Source organism: Sinohyriopsis cumingii, chromosome 13 (genome assembly GCF_028554795.1).
Source record: "Sinohyriopsis cumingii isolate HCF-2022 chromosome 13, ASM2855479v2, whole genome shotgun sequence".
Lineage (NCBI taxonomy): Eukaryota > Metazoa > Mollusca > Bivalvia > Unionida > Unionidae > Sinohyriopsis > Sinohyriopsis cumingii.
In genome coordinates, this window is record NC_142973.1 from 26,549,950 (window position 1) to 26,567,820 (window position 17,871).

At 38.0% G+C, this 17,871-nt stretch overlaps 1 protein-coding gene across 1 annotated transcript in view; it reads left to right on the forward strand.

Annotated features, from left to right (window-relative positions):
• Positions 1 to 17,871, forward strand: part of LOC149785086 (rho family-interacting cell polarization regulator 2-like) — a 186,409-nt gene that overhangs the window by 142,370 nt on the left and 26,168 nt on the right. The window contains exons 14-20 of the mRNA XM_089978830.1: positions 7,369 to 7,508; positions 8,911 to 9,121; positions 10,283 to 10,415; positions 11,310 to 11,468; positions 11,976 to 12,129; positions 12,492 to 12,637; positions 16,854 to 16,900. Coding sequence (XP_089834956.1) covers positions 7,369 to 7,508; positions 8,911 to 9,121; positions 10,283 to 10,415; positions 11,310 to 11,468; positions 11,976 to 12,129; positions 12,492 to 12,637; positions 16,854 to 16,900 — 990 coding nt within the window. The remainder of the gene's footprint in view (positions 1 to 7,368; positions 7,509 to 8,910; positions 9,122 to 10,282; positions 10,416 to 11,309; positions 11,469 to 11,975; positions 12,130 to 12,491; positions 12,638 to 16,853; positions 16,901 to 17,871) is intronic.

Sequence of the window (17,871 nt, forward strand, 5' to 3'; positions counted from 1 at the left end):
TGGTGGACTTTTCCCCATATTTTTCTAGGTAATGTCACTTACTTGGTGATAGTGGACTTTTCCTCATACTTCCTTGGTGACCGAGGGCTTTTTCCTGTTCTTTTAAATGTAATGACTGTCACTTGGTGACAGTGTACTTTTTCTCATACTTTTCAGTGTAATGACCTTTAATTGATGAAAGGACCTTTTCCCGTTATAATGTTTTTTTTTTAAATGACCCTTATTTGGTGATAGGGGACTTTTTCCATTATTTTCCAGCGTAATGACCCTTACCTGGTGACATTGTACTTTTTTCATACTTTTCTGTGTAATGGCCCTTACATGGTGAAAGGACTTCCTCACATTTTTTTAAAAATGAAATGACTCTGACTTTGTGACAGTATACATTTTCCAATACTGTTCTATGTAAATGCCCTTGCTTGATGACTGGGGACATTTTCCCATTCTTTTCTATGTAATGGCCCTCACTTGGTGACACAGGACTTTTTTCCATTCTATTCTGTGTATTGGCCCTTACATAGTGACAATACATTTTTCTCCATTTTTTTTTTCTTCTCTTGTAATGGCCCTTTTATGATGACAGTGTACTTTTTGCCATATTTTTTTATATAATGACCCTTACTTGATGACACAGAACTTTTTCTCATACTCTTCTTTGTAATGGCCCTTACTTGGCTACAGAGGACATTTCCCCATTTTTTCAATGTCATAACCCTTGTATACAGAGGACAGTTTCCCATTGTTTTCAATGTAATGACCTTTACTTTGTGACTGTGAACTTTCTTGCAGATATATATTTAACTAAGAGTAGCACAAGAAAGAGCACACCAGCCTATAATCTTTAAGTGACTTTGGACTTCTTGAACTTTTAGTGTTATATAAACATCAATTTTTCAACATGGTATATACCCCAGCATTTTGCAAGTGATATCCTTATATGGCAAATGTTTTGGGGGCAGGACATGCACAGATCTTTCTGATCCTGGTAGAATCATTCTTATTTTTAACATTAAGTTACTGCTATTACAGGACCGCTCTGGTGGCCTAGTGGTTAGAGCATCTGCCTCGGATGCGGGAGGTTGTGGGTTCATTTCTGGCCAAGTCATACCAGAGACTTATAAAAATGGTGCTAGCAGGTGCCTTGCTTGGCGCTCAGAATTAAGAGGTTAGTGTTAGGACTGGTAGGTCTGGTGTCAGGATAATGTGACTGGGTGGGACATCATGCTACATGACTGCAGCATGATGCCCCAGTGCTAGACATCACTATAAACTGCCACACTGCAGACATCGTAGCAATATGACTGAAAAATTGTTAAAGCTACTCTAAAAATCCAAATCACACACACACACACACACACTGAAATTACAGTCAAATCTGTCGGAATATGATTTTCCTGTCAGGTACAATTTTATGTAGGCATATCTAAATCACTGATAAGGATTGGAATGTCTGAATTCTGTCATGAAAGTGTAACCAAGCACATGATTCACAAAAACAACTGAATATTGTCCAGTCAAGAATCACATTAACCTAGTGCTCTGATTCACATGAGAAAGTTTGAAAAAGATCACAAAACAAACAGTAACCCATGGATTATACCTTGACAAAAATATATGTGCTACATAAATTCAAAATGAGATATGCAAGACATCAGCACACTGGAAATGGGATATGCAAGACATCAGCACACTGGGTGAAGCACATTCTTTTGCACTTGTTTCCAGTGGACTTATTTGTGGCATTTGGCAAGAAAGAATACCAGCAAGCACATTTCAAACAAAAATCACTTTGATCAGTAAGTTGAAATGCTTAAAATAAATTTTTGGATAAAAATGTGTAGTTTCCATTTTTATATTCAGATTTGAGATTTTATTGAGCTCACATTTCACATAGGGCCTGGAAAGTAAGGGACATGACTGTGGCAGTCCACATATTAGTTTGACATTGGTTGAGCTTGGAATCTCAGGGACATGTTTGCGGTTGTTCTTACATTACAAGTTGACATTGGTAGGGCTTGAAACCTCAGGGACATGTCTGTGGTAGATCTCCCATTTCAGTTTGACAGTGGTTGTTCTTGGAGCCTCAGGTACATGCCTGTGCTAAATCTCCTATTATGTTTTAACATTGGTTTGCTTGGAACCTCAGGGGCATGTCTCGGGTAGTAATCACATTACAAGTTGACATTGGTATGGCTTGGAACCTCAGGGACATGTCTGTGGTGTGTGTGTGTGTGTGTGTGTGATTTTGATTTTTAATGTAGCTTTAACAATTTTTCAGTCATATCGCTACGATGTCTGCAGTGTGACAGTTTATAGTGATATCTTGCACTGGGGCATCATGCCGCAGACATGTAGCATGTTGTCCCACCCAGTCACATTATCCTCACACCAGACCGACCAGTCCTAACAATAACCTCTAAATGCTTAGCACCAAGCGAGGCAGCTGTTAGTACCATTTTTGTAAGTCTTTGGCATGACTCGACCGTGAATCAAACCCACAACCTCCCGCATCCAAGGTGGATGCCCTAACCACTAGGCCACCAGAGCGGTCCATGTCTGTGGTAGATCTCACATTACAAGTTGACATTGGTTGGGCTTAGAACCTCAGGGACATGTCTGTGGTAGATCTCGCATTACAAGAGATTGATTGGGCTTGGAACCTCAGGGATATGTTTGTGGGAGATCTCACATTACAAGTTGACATTGGTTGGGGTTGAAACTTCAGGGACATGTTTGTGGTAGATCTCACATTACAAGTTGAAATTGGTTGGGCTTGGAACTTCAGGGACATATCTGCGGTAGATCTCATATTACAAGTTGACATTGGTTGGTCTTGGAACCTCAGGGACATGTCTGTGGTAAATCTCACATTACATGTTGACATTAGTAGGGCTTGGAGCCTCATTGACATATGTGGTAGATCTCACATTACAAGTTGACATTGTTTAGGCTTGGCACCTCAGGAACATGTCTGTGGTAGATATCACATTACAAGTTGACATTGGTAGGGCTTGGAACCTCAGGAACATTTGTTTGGTAGGGCTTGGAACCTCAGGGATATGTCTGTGGTAGATCGCACATTACAAATAGATATTGGTTGGGCCTTGAACCTCAGGGACATATCTGTGGTAGATCTCACATTACAAGTTGACATGTGTTTGGTATTTCTTGGAACCGCAGGGATATGTTTATGGTAGATCTCACATTACAAGTTGACATTATTGGTAAGGCTTGGAACCTCAGGGACAGGTCTGTGGTAGATCTTACATTACATGTTGACATTGGTTGGGCTTGGAGCCTTATTGACATGTCTGGTTGATCTCACAAATGTTACAAGTTGACATTGGTTAGGCTTGGAACATCAGGGACATGTCTGTGGTAGATCTCACATTCCAAGTTGACATTGGTTGGGTTTGGAACCTCAGGGACATGTCTTTGGTATATCTCACTTTACAAGCTGACATTGGTATGGTTTGGAACCTCAGGGACATGTCTGTGGTAGACCTCACATTACAAGTAGATATTGGTTGGGCTTGGAACCTTGGGGACATGTTTGTGGTAGATCTCACATTACAAGTTAACATTGGTGTGGCTTGGAACCTCAGGTACATGTCTGGTAGATCTCACATTGCAAGTTGACATTGGTTGGGTATGGAACATCAGGGACATGTCTATGGTACATCTGACATTACAAGTTGACATTGGTTGGGCTTGGAACCTCAGGGACATGTCTATGGTTGATCTCACATTACTAGTTGACATTGGTAGGACTTGGAACCTAAGGAACTTGTCTGTGGTAGATATCACATTACAAGTTGATGTTGGTATGGCTTGGAACCTCAGGGACATGTCTGTGGTAGATCTCACATTACAAGTTGACATTGGTTGGGTTTGGAATGTCAGGGACATGTCTTTGGTATATCTCACATTACATGTTGACATTGGTTTGGCTTGGAACCTCATTGACATGTCTTTGGTATATCTCACATTACAAGTTGACATTGGTTTGGCTTGGAACCTCAGGGACATGTCTGTCTAGATCTCACATTACAAGTTGAAATTGGTTGGGCTTGGAACCTCAGGTACATGTCTGTGGTAAATCTCACATACAGGTTAACATTCATAGGGCTTTGAACCTCAGGGACATTTCTGTGGTAGATCTCACATTGGTTGGGCTTGAAACCTCATGGACATGTCTTTGGTATATCTTACATTACAAGTTGACATTGGTATGGCTTGGAACCTCAGGGACATGTCTGTGGTAGATCTCACATTACAATTTGATATTGGTTGGGCTTTGAACTGCAGGGACATGTCTGTGGTTGATCTCACATTACAAGTTGACATTGGTTGGTCTTTGAACCTCAGGACATGTCTGTGGTATGTCTCTCATTACAAGTTGACATTGGTAGGGCTTGGAACTTCAGAGACATGTCTGTCTAGATCTCACATTATAAGTTGACATTGGTTGGGCTTCTAACCTCAGGGAGATGTCTGTGGTATGTCTCACATTACAAGTTGACATTGGTAGGGCTTGGAACCTCAGAGACATGCCTGTCTAGATCTCACATTATAAGTTGACATTGGTTGGGCTTTGAACCTCAGGGACATGTCTGTGGTAGATCTCACATTACAAGTTGACATTGGTAGGGCTTGGAACCTCAGCAGCATGTCTGTGGTAGATACAATACTTTTAATGCTATATACAATGGAACCTGCCTCAGTCTCCCCCTTGCCATAAAGGACATTTTAAAACCATTTATTTTTTTTCTGGTTCAGTCACTTTAAATCTGTAGCTTCTGTGCTGCTTTAGTGACCCATTGTTCTGGCTAGGTGCTGAGGTCACTACTGACTACCAGAACCTGCTTTAGTGACCCATTGCTCTGGCTAGGTGCTGAGGTCACTACTGACTACCAGAACCTGCTTTAGTGACCCATTGTTCTGGCTAGGTGCTGAGGTCACTACTGCAGCTGGTTTTGAGACTGACTACCAAAACCTGATGATACTTCTGCCCAAATGACATCTTAGCTGATTTTGGGTATATCATTCAATTGTTTTTAGTTACTTCCCTTACTACTGACTGATTTATATATGGAAATCATGTATTTTTATAAGCTGTAACTACCTTTTGTCTGTGATTCTTTTATTGCACTGATGAGATTGATATCCATGAATTGAACACATAAAACACTGTAACCAAAAAAAATTAGTATCCTTTTATTAATTATAGTTCAGATTTGTTAAGATAATTATCAGCTAATATTTGATTGGTTATTATGTTCACTTGTTCTGAAGTTGGTATTGGTGATATTTGTAAAAGCAATTTTATACAAAATGAACATCAGACAATTTCATGTATTGTCAGGCTTCTTGTTCATACATTTTGCTGCATAGTTGCTAGTTTCAGCCATCATTCTTTCATTGAATACCAGATGAAAATATTTAATGAAGAAATATTTTTTTCCCTCTCATCCAAAACAAAATTTGGACTAACACTTTCACTGACTTGTTGATCTTATCTACACTGCACTGTCTTCATCATCTGATTCTATCCCAATTTCTGACAGTCTGGACAAAGACAATAATTCAGTTACACTGCCAACAGTTGTTACACTAGTATTATCAATTTCATCATCAGAAAACCTGACAATTACGATTTCAAATCAAAAGCCATTGGTTCCACTGTCAACAAAAAAAATGTATTACCTATCAAATGGCTGAAAAGTTTAGAAAATTCCCATGTTTATTAGCCATATGATGTCATTCACAGGAAGAACCATCATTTGTTTAACTCTGTTTTGATTGGTTCCTTTGATGAATAAGATCATTTGTAACACGAATATTCAAAGCTGATCTATCAGTCATTGAGATCTCAGCCATATAACCAGCAAGCAGATCTATCAGTCAGTGAGGTCTAGGACATATAACCAGCAAGCCAGTCTATCAGTGAGGTCTAGGGCATATAACCAGCAAGCCAGTCTATCAGTGAGGTCTAGTGCATATAACCAGCAAGCTGATCTATCAGTGAGTGAGGTCTAGGGCATATAACCAGCAAGCCAGTCTGTCAGTGAGGTCTAGTGCATATAACCAGCAAGCTGATCTATCAGTGAGTGAGGTCTAGGGCATATAACCAGCAAGCCAATCTATCAGTCAGTGAGGTCTATGCATATAACCAGCAAGCCAGTCTATCAGTGAGGTCTAGTGCATATAACCAGCAAGCTGATCTATCAGTCAGTGAGGTCTAGGGCATATAACCAGCAAGCCAATCTATCAGTCAGTGAGGTCTATGCATATAACCAGCAAGCCAATCTAGCAATCATTTAGGTCTAGGGCATATAACCAGCAAGCCAGTCTGTCACTGAGGTCTAGTGCATATAACCAGCAAGCCAATCTATCAGTCAGTGAGGTCTAGAGCATATAACCAGCAAGCTGATCTATCAGTTAGTGAGGTCTAGGGCATATAACCAGCAAGCTGATCTATCAGTTAGTGAGTTCTAGGACATATAACCAGTAAGCCAGTCTAGCAATCATTTAGGTCTAGGGCATATAACCAGCAAGCTGATCTTTCAGTTAGTGAGCTCTAGGACATATAACCAGCAAGCTGATCTATCAATCACTGAGGTCTAGGGCATATAACCAGCAAGCTGATCTTTCAGTCATTGAGGTCTAGGGCATATAACCAGCAAGCTGATCTTTCAGTCATTGAGGTCTAGGGCATATAACCAGCAAGCTGATCTTTCAGTCATTGAGGTCTAGGGCATATAACCAGCAAGCAGATGTATCAGTCAGTGAGGTCTAGGGCATATAACCAACAAGCTGATCTATCAGTCATTGAGCTCTAGGACATATAACCAACAAGCTAATCTATCAGTCATTGAGGTCTAGGGCATATAACCACCAAGCTGATCTATCAGTCATTGAGGTCTAGGGCATATAACCAACAAGCTAATCTATCAGTCAGTGAGGTCTGGGACATATAACCAGCAAGCTGATCTATCAGTCAATGAGGTCTAGGGCATATGACTAGCAAGCAGGTATATCAACTATGGTGGATATCAGTGCATGTTTACAAGCTGATTTATCAATCACTGCAAAAGCAAGACATACATATGCAGCAGATATACACATTACTGGTAGGGAAAGATTTAAAGGACATCTGTCCTTTAAAGACAATATTTGATCTTCCTTTAAGTGTTTTCTGTAGACAGATTTCACTTACTGTTTGTTTAGACGACTTTCACTTACTGTGGGACGTGTAATTCAACAAAAATGTCCAGTCAAGGTCAGGGTCAGGAGGTCATAGATGGGAGAAGGAAGAAACAACTGTAAAACATTAATTCTCTTTTCTTTCTTCTTGTCTTTTATTAGAAACATTCTGGAGGTAGCTCCAGGTCTTCCAGTATAAGTGTTTCAATAGAGAATGCCTTGGGGGCCTTCGATTTCCTGGACAGTGAGGAGGCACTCAATGAACCAACTGAAAGTCCACCCAGAAGTCCAGGATACACTCAGTAAGCCTGTAGTATAATGCCATTATAAGACATCCAAATGACCATCTTTTTCAAGAGACCACTTATGTCAAGAAACACAGCATGTATCACTCATTATAATTCTGTCTGTGGGCTGCCATGGATACAGACATGTAATAAAAAGTAGTCAGCTTTATATAGATCTTGTGTTTCCTGCTATTTTATTGCCTATATCCTCCAGATCAGGAATTCTGTATGCACTCTGTTTACACTTTTTCACTGGATATTAAACATTTATGGTGGACATTTTCATTGAGTATTAAACACAGCTCTCTATTTTCTTCAGTGCATATCTTCTGACCAGAGTGTTCGTAATGGCTCTGGCAATGGCCATAGTTGTTATAGGCAAGGAAAAGTTTAAGATGGCAGTTAATTTCCATTTTAAAGCAACACGTTTGGCAGTCAAAACATTCAGAGTATAAGGTAGTCTGCAGAGATGCAATGCAAAGTCGCTGACTAGTGTAGCATTATTGAGGTTAAATTAATGAAAGAGAGACAGATTGCTGGGGTTTAAAAGCTTGTACAAATACACACTTTGCTGTTCAATCATTGAAAAGTAAAATAATTCAGAAACAGTGTGGATTAGTATTATAATAAAAACAGGTAGATAATGAGTGAACACAAGGTAAATGAGAGCGAGATCTAACTTGGAAAAATTTCATGGTGCAACTTTTTTCACGTAAACCCTATATTCAGACATGTAAATGTTACTATGGGTTACTTGATCATGTAATTAAATGTTAATCCAATGAAAAGATGATAGTACAATGCCTTTAAAGAGGCAGAACTGTTGTAGCAAATAAGATTATCTCGTGTATTAGGGTGATGTTTACCACTACAATAGCATTAAGTTCTGTCAGTTATTTTTCTTTGTCCGATTGCAATGTCATATGTCCCCCCAAATCTTGTAGGACAGGGACACAAGGCCTATGAAATCTAGGAGCCACACTGCTCGCGATTGAGTCACTTTATGGTTTTAAGAGGATTGAGTACTCCACCACAGATCAACAAGATATTCTCATATTTAACTGATTATAAGTCATAGATACTGATTTGTCTGCATTATGTGTTGACAGACTTGGGTCTGTGAACTTTACAGTTGGACTGGACTTCTGTACAATAACATACAGCATGTGTAATACAGACTTTGTGAACAAATTAGAAAAGTACATTGCGTGCCAGGTAATCATTCTCTTTAAAACAAGTAGGTTGTCTTCAAAATAAAACATTCAGTTACAGTGAGTATATAGAGTTTTCTAAAAAAAAGTCTCAAGTTTTCTTTGAGTATATTTTTTTTACGTGTAGTATAGCCTCCTTAAATATTATTCCATAAGAGTATATTTTTTTTACAATCAGTATAGCTTCTGAAAATATACTGTTACAGCAATATTAGAGAATTTGACGAAATGTTATGCAGCCCCGAATCAACAGCAAAAACTGGGGACTCAGGAATTGAGTCATTGGCTCAGCGACTGAGTGAAGATACACAGCTGGGCTCTAGCCTGGGTTCAAGTCCCTTACCACCTTCAACTGGCAGTGAACAAGTGGACCATTGCCTGATGTTCCATTTATGCTACTGCGAGAGGCTCCTGGAGGTAAAAATTTACTTGATACAGTAAAATTTTCATATAACAATGTCTAGGGTACAGTAATATTTTTACGTACAGATCTCATTTTGTCAGATGTGAAAAAGAAGTTTCAGTTTAGCAGGTGTATTTGTTTAATGTCCTTCAGCATTATGTAAAATTTATTATATTGCTTTGTAGTGCATGAAAGATATATAGGCAATAACATCTTCTTTCCTTAAGGAACAGATCTATAGAGCATTGTTCAAGTTCGAACTTAATTAATTCCAACAATTTATTCCACACTATCTGAGGGTCTGTTTTAGCACTAAGAAATGGGGTGGGGCACTCATCTCCATTTGATAAAATGGGGGGGATGTTTCAAAACTTATGAAGAATTTAATGAAGAAATAAAGGTAGCTCACGAAAATATAATTTGCATAATTTGCACATTTTTGGGAAAAATAATGCAAATCTTACAGTTGCATATTTTGGAATAGACACTATCCCCATACAAAATGCTACACTCACATCTACCTACCTACCTGGGGGCCCTGAGTGGCCGAGAGGTCTAAAGTGCTCTCCGTTACGGATCACTGCCATCTCACCTCTGTCTGCGTGGGTTCAAGTCTCGGATTCAGCCTATGTCGGTATGTGATAAAGCTTGCCAGTAGCTTCTCGTGGGTCGGTGGTTCTTTCCGGGGTTTTTCCGGGTTCTTCCTCCACCATTAAAACTGGCCGCCATGTATAGTCTATCGTTTGCAGAAAAATGGCATTAAACCCTAAAACAACAACAACCTACCTACCTTCCTACCTACGCTTTAGATCATTTTCATGTATATAATAGCTTCATATTTAATATACTTTCCTAGTATATGACAGCTATATTTCAGATCAAATTTATTGTATTTTCTTAACAAAGAGACCTGCTGTTATGTAATAATGAAAACAACTGATTGCAATATTATTTAAAGAGGAAGAGTCATCATTCACACACATACACACATCTTAGTCTACAGATGGGAAGACATAGATATCTTCACCAAATGAATTGGTATTTTGTGTTCTATACTGAAGTGACTGTTGAGACAAGGGTAAGATCTCGAGTTTGTGTTTTGCATTCTTTGATCTTACAGGTATGTAAAAGATCTCTGATTTATCGTGATCAGAATGCATCTGTTTGTCTTGCAGAATCTCGGAGTTTTTGGTCCATTAAAATGCAAAGAAATATATGCCTTGGACAAGCTGCAGAAGCAAGCCGATGTTATCGAGAGCCTGATCAAAATAGCCAAGAGTTCTTCAGCTGAATTTGACCTTCTTTCAGGTAAGATCTAGCAAGTTTGTTCTGTGGGTAGATGTTTCACTTTCACTTTCCTATGGGTAGATGTTTCACTTTCACTTTCCTATGGGTAGATGTTTCACTTTTATTCCAATGGGTAGATGTTTCACTTTTATTCCAGACTGTTTATGAACAGGTAAGTTCTTTTCCATATCCATCTGTTTATCTCCTACATGTTGCTTTTTTTTTTTTGGGGGGGTGGCCTGCCTTGTGCCTTGGAAGACCAATATTAACAATGTTATATTGCCAGTCTCCAGTTGTCTGCAGTAAGCTTTAATCTCATCATGGGCTGTTTGTGAATTATTACTTAACTTTACCTTAAATAATAGGCTCTTTGTAGCTTCTGTCTTGGGTAGATTTTCCCTGTATAATGTGTACAAAATGAAATTTTTATTAGGCTAAAGTTGAACATATAAATGCACAATGCCTGTAGTAGTAGTAATAGGGCATTTGAAGTCACCTGTTTGCTACTCTTCCAGATAACATACATGTTCTTTCAATCATTTGGTTCCCAGATTCAGAAATTTAGTGAACAAGCAAGATCTTAAGAAGAAAAAAACAGATGATTGCTGGCAAGTTCCAACAGCCTTCATTTAACAAAGCGTTTAAATTCTATTATCAGTTACTAGTTTCCAAGACAACTTATATTCTGTCCATGAAGCAAAGTTTTGAAAAAAACAAAGACCAAAGAACTTACTTATAAAAACATAAGTGTTACTGGAAGATTTAGACTTGTGTTACCTGTTAGTAAGAAAACAAAAACAGTTAAGAATTATATAACATTACATAAGTGAGAACACTCTAAATCAGCTATATTTTTGTGAGAATGAATTCATTTGCAAGAAAACATTAAATAATTTTTGCATTTGTTTCCTGCAGTGATGTCCAGTCTTAGCAGTGACAAGAGCCTGCGCGAGTTTTGGGTGAAGTGTACAGACCACACATCTCTTTACATTTACCCAGACAGACTGGTTACTGCCTTAGAGCGCAAATATGGAACCATGTTTATGGACAAATATAATCTGGACCCAGTCAGAGGTACATGCACATAAAAGATAACAGTGATATGTGTTTTTAGGAATATGTTCAGATAACTAGAAGGAAAGGAGAGTGGTAGTCGAAGGTATTAATAGGGTACAGAAAATATTTTTGTAGAATCATGTGAAATATACTTTTAGAAGTTTAATAGACTAAGATTTGTATTCTTTGTCTGTGATGTAATGTTTTTTGATATACATATGATGTAATGTTTTTTTCTGACATTTTATAGTCATAAAGAAAGTTTGCATAATTTTATTTTTGCATAGACAAGAAATGGGTGTTGAGAAACTGTTGCAAATTCTAGTATGGCTGGCTTTTATGTAACTGAATTGAGGAGAAATCTTTCATGGAATAACAAAATTTATGCTTCATCATCACATAAGGGTGAAATCCTGTATATTATGAACTCTTTAATGGAATCGTTTTGTCACCATTTATTTTGTCTTAGTTTTGTAGTTTTGTATCAGACCATAAAAATGCCACATAGTGTCTTCTTTACTCCAGTTTGCCAGCACTTGGTTGCACGGATCCTGAACATTCCTGTGTTTAATCCCAATGAGCGTCGTTCAGCCTGGATTGTAACACTTCACCAATTTATACTGTACTTCGAAGAAGAAGGGGGTCTGAAGCATGTGGAAGATGTTGCTGATGAAAGCAAGTTCTATGTCTTTTCCTTACCTCCCAATTTCCTCCTACCCTCTCTCCCTTCTCTTCTCCTTAAAGGTTTAAATAATCTTTGGCTGCCTTGTATATTAGACCAGATATTTGAAGAAAAAAAAGAAATTTGTTTGCTTACATGTGCTCCACAGACATTAATGAAGGTTAAATTTTATCATAAAAATGTATGTTACAGAAACCTAAGGTAACAGTAATTTTATGAAATATTTATACCTGCAGGACTAGGACAAAACTTGATACATTACTTTAGTTTGGTTCATTGGCCTATTTTACACTACTTTCTATATTTTAATGTGTGTTTCATTGGCTTATTTTGTGCAACCTTCTTTTATTTTCAGTGAGATTGATGGATCGGTTGACATCAGGGAACCCTGACAGTGTAATCAAGGCCATCTTGACCCTAAGGGACCAGCTGCCATCTGCCCCTTGTCTAAAAGTAATAGGGACATTGCTGATTGGCAGGGATAAAGATGTGGAGCAGTGTGCAAGTGAGTTTGAAAGTTTCTACATACCTCATTTGGTGGATGATCCATTACCAGTGTTTTTCCTTTCATATGACCATCCATCTTGGAATGGTGATGAACATCACATAGATCTAGTTAATATTTATTAGTCCTTTTAACAACATAATTTCATATATGTGGCCAGTTTTCTTTGGAAGTTTGCTTGTGTATCATACTGTATTAAAAGGGACTTCTATATCTTGCTGTATTAGCAGGGACTTCTATATCTTGCTGTATTAACAGGGACTTCTATATAATGATGTATTAACAGACTTCTATATCATGATGTATTAGCAGAGATCTTATCATGCTGTATTAGCAGGGACTTCTGTATCATGATGTATTATGAGGGACTTGTGTATCATGCTGTATTTGCAGGGACTTGTTTGTCATCTGGATACTTTTGGTTGATTGAGAATACTGTGGATCTAGTTGATTCAAGTTAACCTTATTTAGTGTTGGAAAAAGTTACTTCCCTTTGAAAGCTTGATTTGTCAGTAAAGATGCACAAACAAAATAATGACTTTCAACTGTAACATCAGGATGGAAAAAAAAAAGTTAATGCCTAATCACTAAGTTTATAACACATGTTTTTAGGCAAATTTCTGTGTTGATTGTTCTGGCTTGTTTGTGTCCTTGTTATGCCCCCACCCAAGAAGCATGCAATTATCTATAAGGCTGTCCACATGTGTGTGTATGTGTGCATGCATGCATGTCATTTTACAGCTTTTGGTTAAAGTGTTTTTTCCAGCACTTACTGGTCAGTATGCTCTTACCTGCTTCCAATCATATTTGGAATATAAAATCATTACATACTCCCTATCTCTCAACCCCACACTGGCCCCTGAGTGGGACCATGGGGTCAGTAATTACAATTAGAATACATTTTGATTATAATTTTGTATAAAATTTATTTTTCATCACATTCCTGAATCCCATACCAATGCTATTCCTGCCCTTGGTGTTCACCCCTCAGTGTTCTCATAGAACCAAGAATTATATGTAACAGGGACACATTTTGGATAAGGTTTTCATCATTGCACCTATATCCTTCACTCCATGTCAAGTTCACTTCTTATTTGGAATATAACATTGTTACATATATATATGCCACTCATAATACTGAGTTCTGACCTTGCCAGGGGCCATGGGATAAAAAATTCAAAATAGAGAAACAATTTGGTCAACATGTACATCTCCTTGACCCTTTACCCAATTTATTTAATAGTCGAATTATAATATCACTTTATCCCCTTGTTTTTGTTTACTACTGCCTCTGTGTTCATACATTGGATCAACAATTAAAACAAAGACACAATATTTTGTATACAATTTTTCACAGAATTTTTTTGGGTTACTTGTGCTTCCATAGCTAGTTAACTTCATTCTGAAATGTAAAATCATCACAGCCTACCACTTCTACCACTGTTTCTAGTTGTGGCCACGTGATCTGTATTTAGGACATCTTTTGGTCATACTTTGGATTCCATCTCTTATAGCCCAACCTCGATTGAGGTGTAGATATAGAACCACACTAATGCACGACATCCAAGCTAACCTAACAACTTGCTTACCTCCTACCGCAGAACAGCTCGATAACTGCCTGCGTTCATTGCTTGACAAACATGCCCCAGCTACCAAATGCAGAGTATCAGTTCAAAAGTGTTCTCCATGGTGTAGCAGTGTTAGAGACCTGCTTCGCAATGCTAAAAGAGACCGCCGTAAAGCTGAGAGGCTCTGGCTTTCCACCAGACTCACTATTCATAAGCAAATCTATGAAGCCGCTAAGAAGAATGTTTCAAATATAGTCCATGCGGCGAAATCAGCCCACTACACTACTAAGATCATGGAAAGTTCCAGGTGCAAAGAGCTCTACGAGATTACTAACAAGCTAATGTCAAGGAATAAATCTACACCACTTCCAACTACCTTCTCTCCAGTCGACCTTCCGGACATGTTTGCAAATTTCTTCAGTGACAAAGTACAAACCATTAGAGATAAGCTTGACACCACAATTTCAATTGACTCGTCGTCACCATACAGTTGGGATACAGAATTTGAGCGGCAACCATTAGCAGCATTTGAACCCATCTCCATGGATTTCGTACGTTCAGTCCTGATGAAGAGTGCACCAAAGTCATGTGAACTTGATCCAATTCCAACATCATTGCTGCTTGAGTGCTTAGATCCAGTATTGCCTTCACTAACTGATGTTATTAATACCTCTCTCTCATCTGGGGAATTCCCATCATTTTTCAAAACTGCCATTGTAAAGCCTTTGCTGAAGAAACCAACACTAGACCATAACGATTTAAAGAACTACCGCCCAGTTTCTAATCTCCGATTCATATCAAAAATCTTAGAAAAGGTTGTTCTATCCCAGCTTATATCTCATCTAAATTCAAACAGTCTTTTTAGCAATGTCCAATCTGCATATTGCCCTTGCCACAGTACTGAAACTACTCTGCTAAAAGTAGTTAATGACATTCTCTCTGCATTGGATAGCGGAAAGATTAGTCCTCACCCTCTTTGATTTGTCTGCAGCATTTGACACAACAGACCATGATATATTACTTCACCGTCTCCAGCATGTATTTGGCATTCATGATACAGCCTTACTGTGGTTCAAGTCCTACTTGGTCAACAGGACACAAATTGTATCTGCAAACGGAATACACTCCAGCCCAGTTGATGTATGTTGTGGTGTTCCACAGGGGCCTGTTCTTGGACCTGTTCTCTTCATTCTGTACACTCAGTCGCTCTCAAGTGTCATAGATCATCATCCAGTTTCTCACCAATTGTACGCTGATGACACCCAAATATACAAATCTAGCCACCCAACTGAAGTTGATGCTACCATCCAAGGTGTAGATAGGTGCATTTCTGATGTGAAATCATGGATGACATGTAACAAGCTGCAGATGAATGATGATAAAACTGAGGCCATTCTGATCACAACACAAAGACTTTCTCATTCAAATCCTTTACCTCAAACAATAAATATCAGCAACACCAACATTAAATTCACACAATCAGTACGAAACCTAGGTGTTACTCTGGACAGTACTCTCACGTTGCACCAACATGTCATGAACATATGCAAGGCTGCATATCTTGAGCTGAGACGCATCAGCTCAATTCGCAAATATCTTTCAGTTGATGCCACTAAAACACTTCTGTGTTCATTAATACTTTCAAGACTGGGCTGTTGTAACTCAATTCTGTCTGGTTCATCTCAATATCTGCTCCAGAAACTTCAAAAAGTTCAAAACACAGCTGCTCGGATCATACTTACAGTACCACGATCAGAGCACACCTCCCCGCTGCTCTGTACCCTACACTGGCTATCCATTTGATCCAGAATCAAACACAAAATTTGTTCTCTGTGCTACGTTTCACTGTCGGACTCTAGCCCAACATACCTATCTGACCTCACCCATGTGTACACACCAGCAAGATACTTACGCTCCTCTTCTGACAATCATATACTCATTATTCCCATTTTGAAAACAAAGTCATATGGACAGCGTTCTTTTGCATACCAGGGCCCAGTAATGTGGAATGAATTGCCCATTGAACTTAGACACAAAGACACAGTAATCACATTCAAGAGGGCCCTCAAAACTCAATTATTTTGACTGCAAGAACAAACTTAAAAGACTGAATAATGTTTCCTACCTTAAATATTCTCAGCATGTTTTTTAATGTTTTCTAATTTCATGGTGTTCGTTCTTGTAATCATTACATTATGTTTGTTTTTTTTATCTTATATGCGTTGTCTAATGTTGTAAAGCACTTAGAGCTTCTAAAGATTAGGCGCTATACAAAGTCCTCATTATTATTATTATTATATGAATTAATTGTCTCTGTCCATTCTTCTGTCCAGCACTCATTAGTGCATCTACTTTAGTAGTTCTTGATGGATTGTCATAAAACTTGATAAATATTATGGTTATTACCCACTTATAAGACAGTTTCATTAACGCAACTAATAGACCAGGGTTTCACGGGCCATTTTGTGATATGTATCCCATTAAAATAATTTTTATCATTTTATACAAGTCCTTAATACAATTTCATGATAGTATCATATACACAAATAAACACAGGTAGGTGTATAATGTAATGTTCATAGGACTCTTGTATATCATTTTTTTGCATCCAGTTGATTTTCGTCTAAACAACTTTTCCCATTTTTCAGTCTCCTACTTGAATCTGATACAGAAAAAGAAAGAGAACAGAGAGAAGGTAAACTTTCTGCTATTCCATCTATAAGAATATTTGGATTTTTATGTCATCACTACTTCCATTTGGATTACTTGTTTGGGTCTTGTCTCCCCAGGGAAGTGTGTGTTCATTATACTATAAAACCACTTGACAGAGAAATATAAAACCTAGGCATATCTTTATTTTTGTGTTGATGACATGATGATGATTTTCATTTTACCTGAAGGACATTTACATTTTATCAGAAAACAATTTCTTAAATGCTTTTAGTACAATCATTAAAAAACATTTTGTTATAACGTTGTACAGATAAATTACTTTTCTAAAGTACCAAAGTATAAACAGTTTTGTTTTATTTTATTTATATTAATACATCTACAATATGGCAGAGAATATTATTTTGAGATGTTGTCCAACAAGTTTGTTTCCTCATATTAACTAGAGTCATCTACCATCTACAGTTACCACAATTTCTGGATGGCTTGCACTTGGGGTAAGAAAGAATCCTATCAGTTTGGCATCAAAAGGTCAAAGGACAAGGTCTCTAACTGAAAGTTCAAATGGTTTCTGTACAGTAAGACATTGTGCACCATCTACAGTTACCAGACTGTGCATCTCTTACATTCAGGGTAAGGAAGAGCCTTGTCAATCTGTGGGTTGAAAGATCAGGGTCACAGTGACTAAAATAAGAAAACTGGTTTCCATACAATAACATGAGCCGACCACCATGTACAATTAACAAATTTTGTGGATGACTTGCACTTGTTTTTTTTATATAAAAAAGCAAGCTTATCAATTTCTGAGTAAAAAGGTAAAAAGTCAAACTCAATGACTGAAAGAATAAAAACAGTTTCAGCACAAGAACTCAAGTTCTTCATCATTCACAAGATGGATGGCATGCAGTTGGGTTTGGAAGAAGTCTTTTGATATGGGGATCAAAAAGGTTATAACAACTGTGACTGAAATAAGAAAAATGAGTTTGTCTTGCATAA